Below are 23,249 nucleotides of genomic sequence, written 5' to 3'. Positions count from 1 at the left end.
ACACAGTACACATACATGTCCAAACACACAGTGCACACACATGTCCAAACACACATGTGCACACCTACATGTCCAAACACACATAGACACACAGTGCACACACATGTCCCAATACACATGTGCACACCTACATGTTCAAACACACATAGGCAGACACATTCACAGACATGCACACACATTCATGAACACACACTCATTCACACTCATGCATCCACACTCACATGCACAAACACAAACACATATAGGCACATGCATCTACACACACATTACACACATCATGCACACTAACACACAGATGCACACACTCATATATGCATGCATTCACACACATGCACACATCACACACATATCACTCACACATTCATACACATATTCACAAACATATGCACACTTAATCACATATTCACACATGTGCACACTCAAAAACATGCGCTCACAATACCCTTACACACACTCACACATGTACACATTCACATATACTCCCCACTTGCATACACTCAAACAAACACACACACGTACACACACACATGCACGCTCACAACTCATCCATATGCACACTCAAGAACACATTACTCACACACAAGCTCAAACACACACATGCATATACTAAAAAATGCACAACTCTCAAACACACTCATATGTACACACACATACCACACATGCATATGCACACACTCACACACATTCACATACACACTCACAGACATTTACACATGTGCACACACATACACATGCACACTCACGTGTACGTACCCACATACTCACACGAGCACACACACACATGCACACATCCATTTAGCCAACATTTACTGAATACCCTTATATTTCTTGCTAAACCCCTGGTTAAAGAAACACTTCTGATGCCTCTCAGAACCCAAGAAACTGAATTTTCGGGGAAGTAAGGCTGCATTCTGGAAACACTTCTGCAGGAGGAGGGGCTTGCCGCGGTGCACAGCACTGCCACCTTGTGGAAGTGAGCAGCAGAACCCCAAAGGAAGAATTTCAAACCCGCAAAATGGGTTAACCCAATCAGAAATTTGCATTTTAAAATCTAATTAAACCTCCTCTAGCAAAATAAGTCTTACCATTGTTTTTGTGGTATTTTGATTCATTTCAAAAGAAGTTTATGTGGGGGGAAAAATCGGTGGAGTTTGATTAGCATCGGAAATGGAGCAATGTATTGTTCTAATCAAGAGCAAAGGGAACGCAGTTGTGATTACTGAACCTCTGTTCATTTCTAGAGCCAGGGAGAGTTAAGCACCAAGAGGAATGTGCTTAGGTAGAGCAGATTTTTCTTAAACATTTATCTCCCCACCCCATCCCACCAAGGTCCATTCTTCACCCTACTTGAATTAAAATGAAATCTCAGCCAGGCTAGGTGGTATGTCCCAGGCACTTGTAATCCCAGCTACTTCCAGGTTTGAGACTGGAGGGTCTCAAATTCAAGCCCTGCCTGAGCTACAGAGTGAGCGCAATGCCACTGTGGCAAATGTAGTGAGACCCAGAATCAAAATAAAAAAATAGAGAGCTGAGGCAGGAGGGTTGCTCTGAGCTGAAGACTACTCTGGACTGCATAACTGCATAGGAGCAGGCCGAAAGTACCTGCAGTGCAAACAGAAGAATTTGCGTTTGCAACCCCAGCATCCAGGTAAAGAGCCAGGCACGGCAGTGTGCACTTGTGACCTGGGCACTGGGCAGAAAGGGAGGAGAGCCAGGCATGGCGGTATGCACTTGTAACCTGGGCACTGGGCAGAAAGGGAGGAGAAAGAAGGATCCAGGTTCACCGAGATGTCTTGTCTCATAAAATAAGATGGGAGTGTCTTAGTAAGGATTACTATTGCTGTGATGAAACACCATGACCAAAGCAACTTGGGGAGGAAAGGGTTTATTTGGCTTACACTTCCACAGTACTGTTTGTCATCGCAGGGAGTCAGGACAGGAACTGAAGCAGGAACCTGGAGGCAGGAGCGGATGCAGAGGCCATGGAGGAGTGCTGTTTACTGGCTTGCTCCTCATGATTTGCCCAGCCTGCTTTCTTATAGAACCCAGGACCACCAGCCCAGGCATAGCACCATCCACCATGGGCTGGCCCCTCTCCCATCAGACACTGATTAAGAAAATGCCTTCCAGTCAGATCTTATGGAAACATTTTTTCTCAACCAAGATTCTCTCCTTTTGGGTAACTCTAGCTCAGTGGTTCTCAACCTGTGGGTCACGACCATTGGAAAACACATACTTAGGAACTCCCAACCATGTATTTATTTCCGTTGTGACTTCATAACTGTAATGCTGCTACTGAGCAATGCCTCAGTTCCTAAGACCATCGGAAGTAGGTGTTTTCTGATGGTCTCGACCCACAGGTTGAAAAACACCGATCTAACTTGTGTCAAGATGACATAAAACTAGCCAGCACAAACTGATGGAGAAAAATGCCGGACATCAACCTATGGTCTCTATGTGCACATATGTTCACCTGGACCTGAACACATACAAACCTGAGCACATACACATGTATATGAGAGAGAGAGAGAGAGAGAGAGAGAAATGGGAGCAAGAGGAGGACTAGAGATTTAGGGTGATGTAGAATCTTGTCCTGCATTCCGAAGAGTCCTGCTATTGTAGCCCAGGCTGGCCTAAAATTTGTGGCAACCATGCCTCTCCTTGTGTATGCTGGTCCTACAAGTGTATGTGGCCATAGTTGACTTGCAATAATTTGTTTGAATGTAGTGGTTCTGATGTAGTTAATTTGAAAACTCTTGACCTGCCCCAAGCCAATGTTATTCTTTTCAAGTCTCTGTGGAATGTATTTATTTGGTGGAGGGGGAGGGGAACACACTTGCCCCATCACGTGTGGAACTCAGAGAACAATGTGTAGGATTTGCTATTCTCCTCCTATCGTGTGGGTCTAGAGACCTAACTCAGACTGTTAGCCTTGGCAGAAAGTCTCTACCTACTGAGCCATCCTGCCAGTCCCACTCACCACCCCAATACTCTGAAAGGAGGATCCAGATTGCTCCGCAGTGTCCCACCGGTGAGCCGTCTTGTATCGTTTTGTTTTCTTTTTTAAGCATGAAGATGATGACATTAGTTCTTGTAACCTCATACCAAGAGTGGTCTTAAGATTAGAAGGCAAAACAAGAGGCTGGGCAGAGTTGGTGCTGTGGAGCCCGCTGTGTCGGAAGGGAGCTAGCAAGTCTGTGGTCCATCTTGGTTAGGCGGCATGTCACTAATATTGTGTCCCGCGTCTTTGTTCTTTAGAAGTGTGCAAGGAGTGACTATTTTCCCTTGAGAAATAGGTCTCACATCTCACACCTCTAAGACAAGCATTTTATCACTGAATAACAGCTCAAGTCCCAAATGGGCTTTTAAAGTGTGTATGTGTGTGTGTGTTTGGGGGGGAGCAGGGTTCACCCATGACGTGGTACCTGTGTAGAGGTTAGAGGACAATTTTGGGTGTTGGTCATTGTCTCCACCTTGTTTGAAATGGGGTCTCTTGTTGTGTGCCACTGTGTATACTTGATTAGCTGGCCAATAGTGTACTGGAATTCTCCTGCCTCCTCCTCCCTTGTTGCCGTACGTTGCAGGCACTGTTACCATGTCTGGCTTTACATGAGTACAAGACATCCAAACTCAGGTTCTCATACTACAAGGCAAACACTTGACCCACTGAACCATGTCTCCTGCCCCTGGGTTTAAGAAATCTTTATTATTTATATTTATTTATTTTATACATACAAATAACACTCATGTATGCATTGCAACATGTGCCTACCTGGTACCCATGGAGGTCAGAAGAGAGGGAATCGATCTCCTGGATCTGAGCTGCAGACAGCTGAGCTGCCACTTGAGTGCTGGAAACAGAAGTAATTCTCTGCAAGAGCAGCAAGTGATTTTAGCTGCTGAGCCCCTGGATGTTTTTATAAGTCGTTCAACACTATCTATGCAGCCCGAGGAAACAATTTAATTTCATTTTGTACCTGAGACTTCTGATCTGTAAAAGGAAGCCCCTTCTGGGAGTCTCAACGTCCACAAAATGCCACTTTGCATAGAGGTTGGGGCCACGGTGTTTATGAGCCATGTAATCATGCCATTTCATTATGCCATCCTTACTCTCTTACCCGTCTTCATTGCTAAGTGACAAGGGGGCAGGAAGGGAAGATGCGGGGTTCAGCCTGGGCTGGAGCAGAGCTTACCATTCCCAAACACCTGTCGGAGCATATTAGACTAGCAGCTACTGACTTATCATCCGCAGGTAGATCCAGTTTCAGTAATGAATCAGTATTTCTACCCGAAAAGCCCAAGTGTACTCTCCACTAACTGCTTCCAAACCTTGACGTCCATGGAAACTCCGGTCTCAGAATGAATTTTAAGTAATTTTAGACTGCTTTTCTTTTATGGATATCATTTTTATTTGAACAGCATATTGGACACAAAAATCATTGACATTTGAAGCACACAGTTTGAAAGGTTTGATATGCATACCAAAATGAAATTATAACTGCAATAAAGATAACATGTTCCTTACCTCGGAGGCAGAAGGAATAATTACAACCCTTGGTAATTCCCACCTTCCAGCACTCCCCACAGCTTCACCTACTCCCAGGCACCCATTTATCTGCTTTCTATCACTATAATTTATTTCCGCATCTTTTGGAATAGGTGGAACATCTATATAAATGAAATTAATGTTTCGTTTATGTTGCTGTATAAAATACCCCGACAAGAAGCAATTTAGGGGAGAAGGAGATGATCTTAGCCCACAATTCCAGGTTGCAGTCCACCATGTGGGGTAGTCATGGCAGCAGGAACTGGAGTGAGCCGGCCATGGCTACAGCAGGGAGAAGAGATGCATCATGCCCACCTGCTTGTTTGCTTGGGCTCAGTTTGATGTTTCCACTTAAACAGTTCAGAAACTCCTGTGCAGGGAATGACACCACCCACAGTGGGCTGGGCCTTCCCACATCAATTCACAAGACAGTTCCCACCTCTAGAGATTCCCAGGGACTAAATGAATGTAGACAATCCCCCATCAAGACTCTCCCAGGGATTCCAGGCTGTGTCAAGTTATAACTACCACATACAGCATATACGTTTTTGGATATGGATCTACTTAGCATAATTCAAGAGTCATTCGTGTTGTTACTTGTTGGTTGCAAGATGAAGCAAGTGTCCTTAATGGCAAACTCCTACATTATTGCAACTTCAGAATGTCCTTTCTTATATTTCCAGCCAAAACTTGAAAACTGAGCACTTTTTAATTTTTTTAGAAACGGAGTTTCTCTGTGTTACATTCTAGAACTTGCTTCGTAGACCAGGCTGACCTTGAACTTACAGAGATCCTCCTGCCTCTGCCTTCATTTTAACCTTTAAATATGTGATCCTAAGGACATCCAAAGATGTGTCTACTATCATTCTTAAATTATGACCTTCAACCGAGCGTGCCCAGCAATGGGCCAACCCCTACATGAGCCTGCATAGCTTCCTTTGTTGAGAAGGTGTCGTTTTGGCAATAACTCAGTGCTGTTCTTGTCTACGGTTGGTAGTAAAGCTCTTTCTGCTCCGTCAAGCTTTGACTCTACAAAGCTCACCAGGTTTGCTGACACAGCCGCAGTGTTCCGTCTCCTGTGCTGCAGTTTGTGTAAGCACTGATTTGTTGCTGAACTTCTCTGCTGCTTCCGTTTAGGACAATTACAAATGCAACCGTAGAAATTTCACTCTCTTTGCAACCTTATTAGGTGTTATCTCTCTCTTCTCTTCTTTTTTTTTTTGTAACAGGGTTTCTTTACAGCCTTGGCTATCCTGGAACTCACTCTGTAGGCCAGGCTGGCCTCAAACTCACAGAGATCTGCTTGCCCCTGCTTCCCGAGTGCTGGGATTAAAGGTGTGCGCCACCACCACCAGGTGCCGGTCTGTTTCTTTAACTAGAGCTATTATGTGAGGTGTGAAATGGTTGTAAATTGTTTCCTTCGTGGTTAATGACGTTAAACACCTTTTTGTTTTCCTGTCTGCTTTTTCTGTCTGTTCTTTGGTAAGTGTCTGCTCAGATCTCTCACCCATATTCAGTTTACTTTTTTATTGCTGAGTTGATCAAGTTACTTATATATTTTTAATATATAAATTTTTATCAGGCAAATGCCCTGTAAATATTTTTGCAATCTGTATCTTATATTTTTGTTTGCTGAAATGTGTCTTTCAGAGATTTTAATTTACAAAATTAGAAGCCTTATCAATTGATCTTTAAAATGGTTCACATGAATTGGTTGGTTGATGGATTGTGGGGGAGGGTATAATGTGCCTTAGAGAGTAGAGAAGGACTGTTGATTTCCTCCTTCCACCATGTGGGGCCTGGGGATGAAGCTCAGACCCTCAGGCTTGGCAGCAGGTGCCTCTACTTAGCCATCTCACCGACCCTCAGATGACCACTTACAGATGGTGTTTTCAGTTCATGTCTAAGAAACTGTTGCTGAACCCAAAGTTTCAGCAATAGCTAGTTTCATCTAGAAATTGTAAACATTTAAAAATTATTCATTTTGAAACAAGGTCTGAAACCACTTTCTTACATTTGTGTTGATGGTCCACTTTCGGTTGATTTTTGTATCCATTGTGAGGGGTGGATGACGTTATTTGCCGGTGGCTCTCCAGTTTCCGGCACCATTTGTTGAAAGGTTGCTCTCTTGCACTCGCCGCCTCTATGTACCTGGAGGACTCAGCTCTTGTATGTTGGTAGGTCCTATTTCTAGGCTCTGCCATATTCCATTGAACTATTAGCGTTTCCTGATACTAATATTATATTGCCTTAATTGCTATAGTTTAAGTAAGATCAATTTTGGTTATTCTAGGTCCTTTGGGTTTTCCATAAATTGTAGAATGAGCTTGACAATTGATTTTTAAAATCCCTGTTGGTAATTTGATTGAAAATACTCGGCATCTATAGGTTAATCCAAGTCTTTCAACACTTGAGAACAATGTATATTTCTAAGTCCATTTAGACCATCATTCATTTTTCTCTGAAATATTTTGTATATTCTAGTGCATAAGTCTGTAAATCTTTGTACATATTCATACCTAAGTATTTCATGTTTTAATACTACTGTAAATGTTATTTTAAATTTAGCTTTCAATTGTTTATTGTTAGTCTATAGCAATGCAATTGGAAGCTTGGAAGACAGTTCAGATGGTAAAGAGCTCGCAGACCACGCTATAAGGACCTGAGTTCATTGCTCGGCTCCTATATAAAAAGCCAGGCATGGCTGTGTGCACATGGAATCCCAGTACTGGGTGGGCAGACACAGGAGGATCTTGGGGGCTCACTGATCAGTTTAGTCCATTCAGTGGACTCCAGGTTCAGCATGAAACTTTTTCTCAAAATACAAGTTAGAGAGAAATAGAAGAGGACACCCACCATCAATCTCTAGTTTCCATGGGTACACACACACACACACACATGTGCACCCTCTAAAGAGTGCTACACCCACAGATATGTGTCCACACAAACAAACATGTATAGGCAGAGTTTTCCATCTAGACCCCTGAGAGCTCTGTCCCACCAGTTGCTCCCCCAAATAACCACACAGAGGTTTATTATTAATCATAAATACTTGGCCAATAGCTCAGGCTTGTTTTTAGCTAGCCTTTGTAACTTAACCCATGTCTATTAATCTATGTGCTGCCCCAAGGCTCACCTACCTCATCCACATCCTTCCCATTCCGCTCACTGTGTCTCATGACGTCTCCTCTGACTCTGCCCTTCATCTCCCCAGCATCCTCTGTGCCAGGAAATCCTGCCTAGCTATTGGCTGTTCAACTTTTAATTAAACCAATCAGAGTGACGTATCTTTACACAGTGTAATCAAATATCTCACAACATACATGTACACCCTCTGTAAGAATGCACACACCTGGGGCCTGGAGAGATGGTCCAGCAAGTAAGAGCACTGATTGCTTCTCCAGAGATGGGGTTCAATCCCCAGCACCCACATGGCAGCTCACAACTGTCTGTGACTTCTGTTCTAGGGGATCCAACATCTTACACAGACATGCAGGCAGGCAAAACACCAATGCACATCAAAGAAGATGTACACACCTGCAGACCTGCAGACACATGTATGCACACACTCAACACATACATGTGCAAACCCTACAAGAAAGCACACGCACAAATACACACCTCTACACACACATACACACATGCAAATACACACACAGAGATGAATAAATATAACACAGTAGGTTTTGTACCTTTCAGTGTTACTAATGCTACCTAGTAGCTCGAGTAGATTTTTTGCAAGTTCCATCAGATCTTCTACACAGACAACAGTGTTGTATGAAAATACAGCTTTTCTTTGTATCTTTTAAAGTCTTCTTTTTCTTACCTTACTGCATTGCTCATATCCTCCACTGGCTTCACCTTCAGCAGAGCTGAACGGCGGTGGTGAGGACAAACACCCTTGCCTTGATCCTGACTGTTGTAATAGGAGCGGCGGGGCTGCGTCCCCAGCACCCTGGCCGCCTGCTAGCTTATGCCCCAAAATAATTACACGGACACTGTATTCTTTTAAACACTGCTTGGCCCATTAACTCTAGCCCTTACAGGCTAATTCTCATATCCCGATCAACCCATCTCTAATAATCTGTGTAGCATCAGTCTTACTGGGAAAGATTCAGCCTACGTCCATCCTGGGTCGGAGCTGCCTGGGAGAGAGGAGCCTGGCGTCTGTCTGAGGCGTCTGCCCCAGAGAGAGGAGAGCTATCGAGTCTGAGCTCACTTCCTCTTCCTCCCAGCATTCTGTTCTGCCTACTCCACCCACCTAAGGGATGGCCTATCAAAATGGGCCAAGGCAGGTTGTTTATTATCAATGACCTTTTTCCATCAGACCACAGGAGGAAAATACCATCTTCATCACCATAGACGGTGTTAACTGTAGGTGTGCACAGCTCCCCTTCACCATGGACAGTGTTCACTGTAGGCTTGCACTGCTCCCCTTCACCATAGACGGTGTTAACTGTAGGTGTGCACAGCTCCCCTTTGCTATGGGTGGTGTTCACTGCATGTTTGCATGGCATGTCTTCACTATGGACGGTGTTCACTGTAGGTTTGCACTGCTCCCCTTCACCATGGACGGTATTCACTGTAGGTTTGCATGGCTCCCTATCACCATGGACTGTGTTCACTCTAGGTTTGTACAGCTGCTTTGTTTCAGGTTGAGGCGATTTCTTCTGTTCCTAGTGCTAAATGTTTTCTTTTAATTGGGAGTAGATATTCATTTTATTAAAGGGTTTTTCTACATTTAATCAGCTAGTTTTTCTTTTTTACTTGCTATCTGTTGAATTATATTTATTTTCTAAGCCGGGCGGTGGTGGCACACGCCTTTAATCCCAGCACTCGGGAGGCAGAGGCAGGCGGATCTCTGTGAGTTCGAGACCAGCCTGGTCTACAAGAGCTAGTTCCAGGACAGGCTCCAAAGCCACAGAGAAACCCTGTCTCGAAAAACCAAAAATAAAAAATAAAAAAAATAAATAAATAAATAAAAAAAAATATTTATTTTCTAATGTTAAGCCTTTCACTTTAGGCATAAGATTAACTTGGTGATTACAATTGATCTTTTAAAAGATATTGTCAGGTTTTAGCAAATCATTTCTAAAATAAATTAGGGAATCCAACATAAATTTAACAGATATGATCTCCTTGTAGGTCTTGAGCATTTGAACTTATCTTACTTATTCAAAGAGTAAAGTTATTCTGTTTATTTCTTTTGATCAGAATGGTACACTTTCCATTACTAATGCTTTATTATTTTATCTTCTACACCTAACTCAGAACTGGCACATGAATAACTTTTCAGTTAATGTATTCCCTTGAAAGCAGTGCCCAGAACTGCTATTAGGAACTCAGAGCTGCCCATCAGGAAGGGGGCTTTCTTGTCTGCCAAGCTAAGGAGTGATTTAAGGCTTTTGAGCAAGAAGTGACACTCCGGTGATGGAAAACTGATTAGAAGAAAGTTGCTCGTGTGACAGGAAGATCTTTTCCCCAATTACTGAAGGAGTCTAGAGGAGAAAGGGCAAAGGCTTCGGCTAAGTGGAGGCTGTAGGTGGAGGAGGAAATAATGGGAACAATATGAGACCGTAGCATGGAGCTCACCCAGGGGGCTGCGGGTGAAGGGTGGAGAGAAAGACAGGGTATTGTTGGCATCTGGAAACAAAACAGATGTGGCTGGCGGACAGGGAGGCTTGGTGGGTGTGGAATAACCAGGTGAAAAGGCCTGGAAGGCAGCTGGGCCTGTGGATTTGGAGCTCTGCTCCGGAAGCAGGGATTTGGGTTTTTAGATATGTGTGGGAATTAACGGTGAAGGGTGTTAGGCGCTCCCGCGGCCCGCCCTGCGGTACTGTGCATCACGCTGCAGAGTGCTCGCTGCCTCCTCAGCTCACCTGCACTTCTGGTGGCAGCTGAGTCTGGGCTGCTGACTGATTCAGTGGTTTCTGCTCCACCTGCCAGGCTGAGACACCCAAGGTAGTTCATCTGCGTGCACTTCAGTGTTCTCACTTACTTCGCGAAGGAAACATAAACCTCACGAGCAGTCGATGAGCCTGAGATGAGATCAAGAGCCTTTGTCACCTCACTAAACATCTGGCTGACGTAGATCTTTGAAATGCATAGGCGAAAGCAACCATGCATGAGACCCTTGCAGCAGTTAAGAAGTCATCAAGGAAAGATCACTGCCAAGGCTCACTCAGTTTCCATGTTTGTTTCCTTGAGGGTCGTTTGCTTTGTGTAGATGTAAAAAACACCCAACAGGCACTCATTTACCTGTTTACCTGTAGAGAGAGGAAAACCCAGCTGTCCCCATGATGGGTGGGCAGTGGAGACCCGGCCCTTCCAGTGTACAAACATCTTCATGTGCTCAAACACTTCTAGAGAATGGTGACGGACCCCAGTTCTGAGCCCTCCACACCCTCCTACCCTCCTGTATACTTCAAATTACACAGCACACAGCAAAACACAAACGCTATGCAAATGGGGCCACGCTGCACTGTTAGGAAATGATAAGAAAAATGCTCACATAAGTTCAACACAAGCACAATTTTTTCCTGACCATTTTTTTTCTCTACAATCGATTAAACTTGCAGAATTTGCAGTGGTCCACTATACTGTGAGCACGCTAAATGCTGTTGCTGAAGTTAAGCATAAAAGTGCACCTGGCAAAGTCACGCATTCAGCCCACAGCTTGCTTTTGAGTCATGCGCTTCAAAAGCTAGCGACTATTTCCCTTAAAATTGGATTGAATGGAAGTCACAGAATACATGCGAGAGGGGCTGTTTTAGTTTTCAACAAATTTTAATTTGGTTTAGATGGTAATTATCCTGGTTATTGGTCTACCTCTGCATGTTTTAAATGTTTTCCTCAGTTTACAGATTGTTTTGTTGGGATTTGAGTCAGGGTTTTGCTACTTAGTCTTGAAAGACCCTCAGAGAGGACCTTTTCCTCCAATGAAGCCCCCAGAACCAGGACACTCCGAGTCCAGACCACAGGATGCAATTAGCAAGAGGTTTATTGAGTAAACACAGGTACCTGTGGGCAGCAAAGTCTTTCAGAGGACTTGCGCGCCTGCCAACTGGAGGGCGGGCTTTTTATAGGGAAGAGCAAACAGCAAGTTTACAGAAGCAAAACAAAAGCGTGGTTATCAGTCGATCGGAATGAGGCGGGGGGGGGGGGGGGGGGCATGAATGGTTTCCTCTCTCAGCATGGATGTTTGACAATAGTCATCCTGTTCCTATCTTTATAGATATCCTGTTTTGCAGTGAACCTGCTTTGTTGATGTGCTCTTATTGACATCCTGCCTTGCAGTCTTTCTATCTCAAGCACATGGGATGTTCTTAGGAGAGCAGGCTGGCTGCTGATCTGGAGAATTTTTTTTTATTTTAAAGCAAACAAGACGTTCCCCTGGGAGCATGCTAGCTGCGGGTTTTGAGGAGGGGGTCTGTAGGGTCTTTCAGTCTGGCTCTATGCCCGCGATCCTCCAGCCTCGACCTCTGACTGCTGAGAGAACAGGCACGTGCCACTACACTGTTCCTTGGGTTTCTCCTCTCTCCTCTCCTTCCCAGTACCTGGCAGAATCCCTTTCCTTGCTCCCTTAAAGACTTTTTTTGAGAAGGAATTCTCTTTCATCTGTGTAGTAAGTTGGGGTTAGGAAAATGCTAGTTGAGTTGTTCCTCAGCCGTGTGTGCTAAGGGCGGAGAATGAAAACTTGGTGCATGTGGGAGCGTTCATTTTCCAGCCAATGATACAGCTAACCTCATTACTTACCACGTCGCCACAAAGGCTCTGTTGAAGATGTGCTTGGCTAGACAGCAGAGAAAGTGTACCAGGGCTGCCTAGGCTTGAGCCTGGTTGCTCAATCTCCTCCAGCCTCCGCCGGCTTTGCAGTTCTGGTAATACAGTGAGACGGGCCCTATGACTATAAACTCTCGTAGGCTCTGTGGTCTACCTCTGAATAAGGCTGTGGTTTGTCTTGATGGGGTGAACCCTGAACCAACCCTTTCCCCAAATGAGTGACCTCAGGACACAGTTTTCTCAGCCTCTGAGTCACACCCAGAGCACTGAACAGCTGACTGGAGGATGTGACAGTTAACCCAGTCTCGGGCTAGCAATGGCCATGAGCTTCCCAAGGAGACCTCCCCCAGGATGCCTCCCGTGATTCTTTGAGCCCATTTTAAACAAGAAGCTCTCAAGTATGTATGAGAGACAGTGGCAGTCTGGCTTTTCATCTTCACCCTGCACTCTGAAACAGCTGGTAACCAGCGGCTGAAAAATACAGAACAGGATTAGATGCCCATGCCTAGTTCTTGGGGATTCTGGGAAGCGGGATGTGAAACTTATTTCAGTTCTGTCTTTGGAACTTTTAATATTTGAGTTTAAAGGATATGAGCCCAAGACTTAAACTGATGACAGACACCCTTGAATTTCTGATAGCGTTTTATCCTGTATAAAGGGAACGGAAGGCCCAAGCCTTCATCCTTATCCTCTCCTCTGGTCTATGGCAGCCCCTCTTCCAGCTTTGTGTTCCAGTCTTCCTCCAGTGTAGCTGTCACCTTTGACTGCGTCTTCAATCCCTTCACTGCCCTAAGACTCATTCCCCAAATACATGCGTTTAATTTACTTAATTTACACCAGCATTCAGGTAATATGCATGCCGTTATCAGGGCTAATAGAGATGAGTAATCAGCTTCCACAGACAACCTACTTTGTATATATGGATGATATATTTAGTGTGTATCACAGGTGCCTGACTTTATGACTTTTACTGGTATTTAAAAGTAGTACACTTAAAAAAAAACATGTCAAGACTATTTTTAAGTTGAAGACTCAGTGCCTCAGAAATCGGTACATTTCTTAAAGACATTAACTGCTGTTTATATCAGTAATTCATCAATGACTCATTAAATAGATGTATTTCTGTTCTTGGGTCATTCTGAAAGTACCACTTCTAATTACAGCATCCGCTGCAGACTTGTTTCTTCTCATTTATAATTAATTAGTAGGTGGTAGTGTAAAATCTTGAGAATAAGCCAAATAAAACAGGGTTGGAATGTCGTGACTGCACTTTAAGTCTGCCTGAGTTGGGAGTCCTGTTAGATTGGGAAGGGGCGTGTGAAGGGGTGGAAGCTGACTCCTTCCTCTCTGTCACTGTCCTCACTGCTCTGTCAAAATGCCTGGCAGAAACAACCTGGAAGGGGAAGACTTTATTCTGGCTCGTGGTTTCAGAGGGTTCAGTTCATGTACTGGAGTATAGAATCATGCCAGCGAAGAGCCCATGGGAGAGAGACTTCGCCCAGGGCCGCCAGGAAGCAGAGAGAACTGGAGTTGCAGAAGGGAACCAGGGCCACCAACTCCCATAGGTCTAAGCAAATTCTGAAGTCACCTGTGGATTAAAGCATTAGGTCAGAGCGCTCACCCTCTAATCTCTGCATGCTCCCCGGCAGACACACAGAACTCTGCGTTATGAGCATCTTCGGCGATTCTCATCTGGTCACGCTGACTACACGAACCATCGCGAGATGTTTGGGCAGTGAGGATTTGGTTGTCAGGGCATTGTTTACACTTGTGTCGAAGGACGGATGCTCTTGCTCACAAGATAGAGACAGAAGTTGTCAGATTTTATTAGTATTGGCTTGCAGAGTGTTTTCAATATTTCACACTACAAAACTACTGATAATGAATGCCAATCAAAGCAGACACAGGCCACCTGAAGGAAATTTTTTTAAAGCATTTTCCTTTTAGAGAATTTGTGTTTTGTTAATCTTGAGATTCTTGAGAGAAAAACAAGTTTCACAACTTTGAGCCCAGTTTGAAGCAAGTTTTAACTAAACACTGGCCAGGTCCACCTCTGAGTCCCCAGAAGACAGCCATGGATCACATTTTGCAGGGACTTAAAAAGGCAAAAGTCATAATTCATTGCATTTCCCGTTAGGTCCAATCAGGGGGGGAGCATACATCCTGATGTCTTTCCTGCCTACGCCCCTCCCACCCACGTGTGATCAAGCACTTCTGGTGTAGTCACTTCAAACAAACTTGTTTAGGAGAGAGAAACCACATGGCTTATTTCCCAAGAATGACAACTCCCAATTTCAGGAAGTTACCTTGTCTTTGGGCAGGTGGGGCTTACGGGTTAATTTTGACTCTTACATTTTATTGATTTTATTTTGAGATAAGGTCTCTCGTAGCCTAGGTTGGCCTTGAACCCCATAATCCCCTTGCCTTGACCTCCCAAGTGCAAGGACTCCAGGCATGGGTTTCCCATCTTTACCTCAGTGTTTTGAGTATTTCTAGCCGCCACGCATCCCAGGATCCGGATACAGATGTGTTGTTTGTTTCTTTTTTTGTTTTTAACATATGGACAAATCTACAGATGCTGATTTGTGTTGACTGAGCCTCAGGTCATTGCCCTGTGAACTGGTGTACCTATCCAGTCCTATCCAGTCCTATCCAGTCCTACCCAGTCCTACCTCAGGGTTACTGTGAGGATTACTGAGTCACATAGCCTAATAACCCATCATAAACCTAACCCATCGTAAATGTGACTTAGCAAGAATTATTCTCTACTGAATTATTCCTGTTATTTGGTTACTGGAAGTTTTGGGGAGCACCACCTGGGGTGCCACCTGTCACCACAGAAATTGGGGCCCTTTTCAGGGTTTTTAGTCTTGTTAATAAAAGAAATCTCCGGGGCAGTTTTATTAGCATTTAAAAGAAAATGTCAGGATAGCAAACTCTAAACCTCAGCAGCTACCCAGAGGAGGGAGCTGGAGCAGAAGAAGAGCAAGGCTAAGCCTTTTGTAAGCAGCCCTGGGGAGGAAGCAAGGTATGGGTGGTAGGCTGCGATGGAGGATAATGCCATACAAAGAAAGCGAGTAAAACACGCCCATGCTTTGTGAAGTGGGAAAAAATGAAAAGGAGAAAAGGGGAAGTTATCCTTCGATGAATAATTCAGAACGGTGGGCGTAGTGGGCAGATGTAACCCAGACCCCTGGCTACAGCTCCAGGTTCGACTTCACCAGAGACAGGCTTTCCAGGGAAGAAAGGCACACTGTCTTAAAGGGGCAGTTATTCCTCCAATCCCTTTAAACAAGGATTTTTAGTATTTAAACCTAGGGTAATGGAAGCCTTCTTCAGTGTCCTGTGCAGGTCAGCAACTTAGATTGCAGTCCCTGCAGGACCTATCCTGGAAGCCTAGCATGGTGAGGGGGCATCGGGTGTGAGGCGTGTGAGAACTCCCGCTGATTGTCGGCGGGCATGGGCTTTATTGCACACAGTCCTAAATGTTTCACGTTGAGAGATCACTATATAAATCTTAAGTGCTGGCCACAGAGTACGCCTTTGGCACAAACTAGTGTTCCCTATCTGGCTAGTCGAGAAATAAAGTTTGAGACGGCTTCTTTGGGTTGTGGGTTTTTTGTTTGTTTGTTTTTGAGTGTATGTGACAGTTGATTTCTGGTTTTTTTGTTTGTTTGTTTATTTTTGAGTGTATGTGACAGTTGATTTCTGTTTTTTTGTTTGTTTATTTATGAGTATATGTGACAGTTGATTTCGAGACTTTTTTATTGCATTTCAAATGTCTTTTATCGAGGTGTGCTTTGTGTAGCGAATTCCCTCTTCACCCCTTATGAGGTGCGTGTGTGGCTCCTCATCTTCTCACCTGAAGGGCACTCCTCCCTCCTGGGCACTGTCCTCGCTCTTCGCCTCCGGTGAATTTGTCTCACTTTATCCCAGGTCCCCTGGCATTCTGGCTGGGTGCTTTATTACCCAGCGTCCCCGCTGATCAGTCATGGCTCACCGGTGTGTCCTGCTCAGTTGAGGGGTGTCTAATAAAGGGAAAGCCTTCAAGTTGGAGCATGAGTGTCGTCAGTCACGTGTGACTTGGAAGGAGGAAGAAAGGCTAAAGAGCAGGTGCAGAAGTAAGGTCTTTGCTACAGACGCCCACATCTGACTCTATTAACCTCACAGCATACATGGGGTCTCACTTGGACTCTGGCTCCACACCTGGGTGTTCTCCTGAGTGAAGTAATGAGAACAGCCCAGTAGTTAAAACATCCCAGGGAATTTACTCTGAAGGAGAGGGGAAATGTAGCATTTGGGGGGAGTTTCTCACATCACATATCAAAGAATATGTTTATATATATATAAACTTCCAGTGGGTGGAAATTGAGACGTCCTTTGTCCAGACGGCTGATGCCACTGTCCAGACCCACTAGACACAGGGCCACCTGTGTCACCCACTGGCACGGTATGCATGCTTTCCTTGTGCTTTTCTGCTCAGTTAGTTCTGGTAAAATTGTCTTCCCAAGTCATTACATGAAGTCTAAGCTATTCTGAAGGAATGGGTGGCTGGTACTGTCACTTGGCCACTAAGAAATATTTGTGTAGACGTTTGATCCGATCTGTATTTTTATTTAGTGTGTAATTGGGGAAAAATAGCAAAAACAAATTTAAATGCTTGCATCTCTAACCTTGTCACGGCGCCGGAGCCCCCATTCATCATCATTATCTTGGATTCCTGCAGCCAGCCGACTTCATAGGCAAGCAAGCACTGAAGCAGATTAAAGCCGCGGGCCTGAAACGGAGACTCGTCTGTCTCACCTTGGCAACGGAGGATGTGGATCCCGAGGGAAATGAAAGCATTTGGTACAAGGGCAAGGTGGGTGCCAGGGCCACCCCATCACCCACGACCGAACTTCTCTGGGCTCTACTGGGGTGGGTTTTTTCCCCCTAATTTATCTGCTTACTGAAAGGATGGCACAGTTTTAATTTCTGAGCTGACGTTAAAGAAACAGAAAGCAAGTAACTGACAAGAAACTGAAATGCTGCTCATTTTTGTAAACAGAAGAATCTGATTTTAAATATATTGGAAAACAATATATTTATGTGTGTGAATGCAAAATATTGATTTTGTAAGAATTTGGTATTCGATTTAATTTCTCAGGAATCTCTTTAATAGATACTATTAGCACAACAACCACAGATGCAAATGGACACATCATGACAATAATGGTTGAAGCTTAGAAGGTGACATGGGAGGGAGCCACCTTCTCATTTGGTTTTTCAGGAAGAATATGGTCGCTGTCTTCCAACTTTGCATTGTTCACGTCCTTCTCAAAGTTCGGTTTAAGCAGGGTTAGTGGGATAGCCCAGCCACAGGTCTCCAATCCCTTCACTTTCTCTGTTCATAAAGTCCAGTGTGGCTCAGCATCTGGATGTGATTTGGCTGGTGAGGGATGCCCAGTGGGCTGATGGGGGAGAGAGAGCACTGGCCTTTCGAGGCCCTTCTAAGAGCTGTTTATTCTATATAGAGCAGGGTCAGCTTTGTTAATACAAGAAGCTCAGAGATCCTGGTCTTGTGATTTTTCTCACCGACTGCAGCGCCTCTGAGGCCTGTTTTCATTTTTTCCACCCCTCTAGTGGTAGGTGGTTGGAGTCGGGGGACCTGTAGCATTGAATCATAGCCTCACTGAACAAACACACAAACAAAGGCACACTCCTTTTGACAGAGCTGTTGTGGCTGAATTGCTCCTACATACCAGATATTTTTCACCTGTTTGCTTGTTTAGCTTTGCATCCCTGCTGGACATGTGTGAGCATTTCCGTCGTAAAGATGAGGCTCGGAGAGAATGGGTAAATCCGTTTAGTTTCTACAGCTAGTGATTGGTTGATGGAGCTGAGTTAATCAGCCTATATTCGGGCTTTGATTCTTGCCCCTTCCTCTAAAGACTGCTGACTCTTTCAGTTTGTCCTCTTTCTGTCCTGGCTGGTGTACCCTGAAGTCACTTTACTACCTAGTTATACACCACAGCTCCACGTGTTGTCTGAGCATGGAGCTAACAGGCTTTCCTCAGATCTCCAGTTCCTCTCTGCCTTTCCCACCAGGCTGGTCTTCACTTCCCTTCTCAGCCAGGGCTGAGCTTGCCCTTCTGTTTGAAATGTTCCTTGTGGCCCTTCCTTCCTCTTTCCTTTCTCTATATTTGGATCCCCTGGAAACGGAGTTATAGATAGCTGTGACCCACCGTATGGACACTGAGAATCAAATGCAGCAACAAGGGCTCTCAACTACTGGGCCCCTTTCCGGCTCTCAGCCTCATTCCTTGATACATGTTGTTAGCTAGGAACTCTGATAATCTCAGCATTCAATAAACTGAAGCAGGAGGATCGTCAGTTTCAGACCAGCCTGAGCTATGCAGTGAATTTGAGGCCAGCCTGAGTTGCACAGCAATGGCCTGTTCTTCCTCCGATTTCTAGTTTGTCCACAGTTGACACGACTTCTACCAAGCACCAACTGCTATTAACCAGGTTCTTGACCCGATTGCTCACCTTGGTTTCTTCATCTATAGAATGAAGCCCCTGGACCGGATAATGTCTACAGCTGTTTTAGTCAGGGTTGCTATTGCTCTGACGAAACACCATGAACAAAAAGCAAGTTGGGGAGGGAAGGGTTTATTTGGCTTACACTTACAGATCACTGTTTATCTCCAAAGGAAGTCAGGACAGAAACTCAAACAGAACAGGAACCTGGAGGCAGGAACTGATGCAGAGGCCATGGAGGGATGTTGCTTACCGGCTTGCTCCCATATGGCTTGCTCAGCCTGTTTTCTTATAGAACTCAGGACCACTGGAACCACCCACAATGGGCTGGGCCCTCCTGCATCAATCACTAATTGAAAAAAAATGGATCTTATAGGGGCATAATTATGATTCTCTCCTTTTAGGTAACTCTAGTTTCTTGTGTCAAGTTGATATAAGACTAGCCAGCACAATGGCTCTTTCTATCTTTGAATTTTTTTCTAATCATTTATCCCCCAACTTTATCTTTCCTTTGTTTTATATTATTTTACTTTACCCTCATCCAAGTTCTTCAGCATGTCCTAATATGTCTGTGTCAGTTAGTTTGTGTGTCTGTGACTGAAAAAGCCAAGAGAGCAACCTAGAGGAGGGAAGAATTCTTTTGGCTCAAGGTTTCAATAAACCCAGTCCTCCGTTGGTTGGCCCCATGTTCTTGATCAGAGCATCATGGCAGGGGGTGGGTGGGAGCAGAGCAAAGCAGGTTTTCCTCTTCCTGGTTGGCAGGTAGAAGATGGAGGAGGAAACCAACAGGAAGTGGCTAAAGCAGAGGCCCACGGACGTAGTCCCAGTGACCTACTCCCTCCCAGTAGGCTCCATCTCCCTCCTTTCACTGCCTCCCAGTGATGCCATCATCGTATGGACCCATCAAGGCGCTGCTCGGCCGATTAGATCAGAGCCCCCATAATGCAGCTGTAACTGGAAACCTCCTCACAGACATATAGTAGAGCTGGGCTTTGCTAATCTCACTGTTTCATAATTTAAACAAGCTGTCAATCAAAATTAGTCATTAGTCTTCCATTACCCTCCCACCGACATGCTGCTGGGGTACTCAGCCGTGAATGCTGGAGATGTCGTGCTCACTCTGTAGCTAAGGATGGCCCTGAACTTCTGATTCTCCTTCCTTCCAAGTGCTGGCTGGTATTTCAGGAGCATGCTGCCATACCCAGCTTTATGCTGAGCTTGGGATGGAGCCCAGGGCTCTGTGTGTGCTAGGCGGGAGCTCTACTGACTGAACCACATCCCCTGCCCAGTTTATCTTTCTTACCTCATGACAGGTGCTAATAGAGTTCTAACCCAATTATAGGATCCTTCCTCTCAAATTCCCTAACAGGAGCCTGCCTTTTGACGCTTAGTAGGGTCATCACGTTTATTGTGCTAAAAGCCTTTTTTTTAAAAGCTGTCTACCAGGCTATTTCTTTTTTTTAACTTTTTAATATTTATTTATTATATATATACAATATTCTGTCTGCCTGTATGCCTGCAGGCCAGAAGAGGGCACCAGACCTCATTACAGATGGTTGTGAGCCACCATGTGGTTACTGGGAATTGAACTCAGGACCTTTGGAAGAACAGGCAATGCTCTTAACCACTGAGCCATCTCTCCAGCCCTAGGCTATTTCTTTTAAGCTACCAACCAGCTATCAAATCATGCAATAGAGACTTATTATTAGTTTTGAATGCTCGGTCTAGCTGAGGCATGTTTCTGGCTAACCCTTTTAACTTAAATGAACATATTTTTCTTTGTTTATTTTTGTCTTGTGGCTTTTTACCTTTTCTTACTTTCTTGCTGTCTCTGTGTGACTGGCTGACAGCTGCCTGGCTTCTGGCCCCGGGTGTGTCCCTCCTTCTCTCCTTTCTTCTTCCTTCTTTTTGAGCTTAGATTTCTCCTCACATTTATTCTCTCTGCCTGCTAGCCCCACCTATCCTTTCGCTGCTTAGCTATTGGCTGTTCAGCTATTTTATTAGACCAATCAGTTACCTTAAGCAGGCAAGGTGAAACAGATGCAACACATTTTTACATAATTAAATGCACATTCTTATATCATAAAACAAATGCAGAATAAACAAAAGCAACACACCTCTATGCAGGTAAAGTAATAGTCCACAGCATAAACAATGTAACTAATTAAAATAATATATCATATAATATTTCTAGTTAAAAGATCTTCCACAGAAAATCCTCATTTCCAAAGATCATCTTTTTAAAATGCTTGTAAATGTCTGAATTGACACACTGATTATGCATATCTATGAGGGGCTGTGTGACACAGTGTGGTGATCCTTTCAGGGTGATTGACAGCTCCATTATCAGAGACATTATCATTTCTTTGTGTTGACAGCACTTATTTTTATTTGCTTGGTTGGTTTTTTTGTGATAGGGTCTCTCTAGGTAGCCCTGGCTATCCTGGAACTTGCTATGTAGACCAGGCTGGCATCACCTGCCTCTCCTCCCCAGTGCTGGGATTCAAGGCATGGGTCACCTTGTGAGGCAATCAGGAGCATTTAGAACCCTCTCTATTAACTATGTTATCCAACCAAACATGAGGCATTATCCTTCTGGTCAGATATTCTTTAGATTCTGGAATGATAGATACTGTTTTGCTTTTTGTTTCCTGACTGTGCTTATCTCCTATGCTTTTGGTATTTGACATTTTATTACTACAAACATTCCCAGTGTTGGAGATAGAAAATAAGTTTATGTTCTTCAATGCAATATATATATATATATATATATATATATATATATATATATATATATATATATATATATTAGTTTGCTCTGTGCCAGCAATGTTGTAGGCACAACAGCAAATTAAACAGAAGAGAACCATTGTCTTTGTGGAGTTTATACACTAGGGGAGAGGGAGTGGACAGAGAGGGGAGTCCATGAGATGTATGCACATTAAATGGTGATGGGCAGCCTTTGGAGACAGTCCAAGTGGGGGCTGGGGGATGCCTGTCCTTAATATGGTTTAAGTTTTTAGAAATTAAGACATACGGGCACTTTAGTTCTGAAAGACCCTTAGCAGCAAAGGGGGTTTTAGGAAGAGGCTGTGGGAAAGTCTAGAGAGCTCAGGAGGGAAGCGCAGTGGTCCTTGTCAGTACCTTTGTCTCCTCCTCTTTCTGCTTACAAATCGCAATACATAGGGACAGCAGGAGAGGCACAAGAAGTTACCATGCAACTTCATTAAAATGTGTCACTTTCGTGAGAGTTCATTTCCCATGCTGTCCTGCATCAGCTAGAGACTTAATTTAAGAGACAAATGAGAAAAGGCTAAAACTAAATGAGAATTATATCCATTGGTTAAAAACAAAATCCCAAGGTCAATGTTCTAGTAAACGAAGAGTGAGGGTCTACTAGGGGAGGGTGGGACACGTGTCCTTTTGGTGTCCTCTGTGAGAAGGGATGGGTCTAACTGAATCCAGAGGAGCTGGGGTAGATCGTGCTAGAAGAAAAAAAACCCTCTCTGTGGATTTTGTAAGTAAGATAAAAGGAAAGGCTAGATTTTGAAACTGTCCCGGGCTAAAGTAGAAATGAAAGTCAATGTTAACACAAAACAAAGCCCCTTTAAAAATTAACACTCAATACAAAGTCCTCTTAGGAGACTAAGGAAGAAATGCCAGCAAGCATTTTCTGTGGGGCCTTAGGAGAAGCAGGATGGCTGCAGAATCTCTGTGTGATTGAGGGCTTGTGATCAGTGAGTCAGGGGACAGCACCCGGTGTCACCCAGAGCTCTTCCTGTTTCTTAAGTAGCCCAGGCAAACCAGGTCAACTCTCCTACCTGCCCACACAAATCTCTGGTTTACAGACGTAGAAAGGAATACAAAGTCGCCAAGACAGCCTTTAGACCCCCATCCTCTTGGACCCAGGTCCTTGTTTTGTGTTACTAAAGTCTGACCCAAAGGAGAAAAAACAACTTCAAAGCATGTGCAGTATTTTAACTGTCAATCATATGCCAGGAGAAAACATTCAACTCCGTTGTTTCTGTCTTTAATAGCCAGTTCTCATTATAAGTTCACGGAGAGCTTCTGATTCAGGATTTCAAAGGGATAGTTAAAAACCCAGACCTCAGAGATAAGGTCTAGGGTTAAGTTCATGAGTGTGCTAACATCCAAAAGGCTGAAGTGACGAGGGCTAGCCTGTGCTCTTGTCAGAGGGACTAGGTGGACTCATGCTGTGAGTGTTGACAGCGCCCATGTGCTGGACAGAATGAACAGCAGAATGTCATGAGACCTCGTGTGTGTGTGGGGGGGGTCTGTATCTGTGTGAGTACATTTCTTTACATGTCCTATTTTGGTTTTGTGGGGGGGGGTCTGTATCTGTGTGAGTACATTTCTTTACATGTCCTATTTTGGTTTTGTG

At 44.3% G+C, this 23,249-nt stretch overlaps 1 protein-coding gene across 2 annotated transcripts in view; it reads left to right on the top strand.

Moving 5' to 3' along the window:
• Positions 1 to 23,249, top strand: part of Dmgdh (dimethylglycine dehydrogenase) — a 72,142-nt gene that overhangs the window by 45,599 nt on the left and 3,294 nt on the right. For both annotated transcript variants that reach the window (XM_013349699.1, XM_005356488.2), the window contains exon 15: positions 17,055 to 17,189. In XM_013349699.1, the coding sequence (XP_013205153.1) occupies positions 17,055 to 17,189 (135 nt within the window). The remainder of the gene's footprint in view (positions 1 to 17,054; positions 17,190 to 23,249) is intronic.

This window comes from Microtus ochrogaster, chromosome 19 (assembly GCF_000317375.1).
Source record: "Microtus ochrogaster isolate Prairie Vole_2 chromosome 19, MicOch1.0, whole genome shotgun sequence".
NCBI lineage: Eukaryota > Metazoa > Chordata > Mammalia > Rodentia > Cricetidae > Microtus > Microtus ochrogaster.
This window is presented reverse-complemented; position numbering and strand designations above follow the sequence as displayed.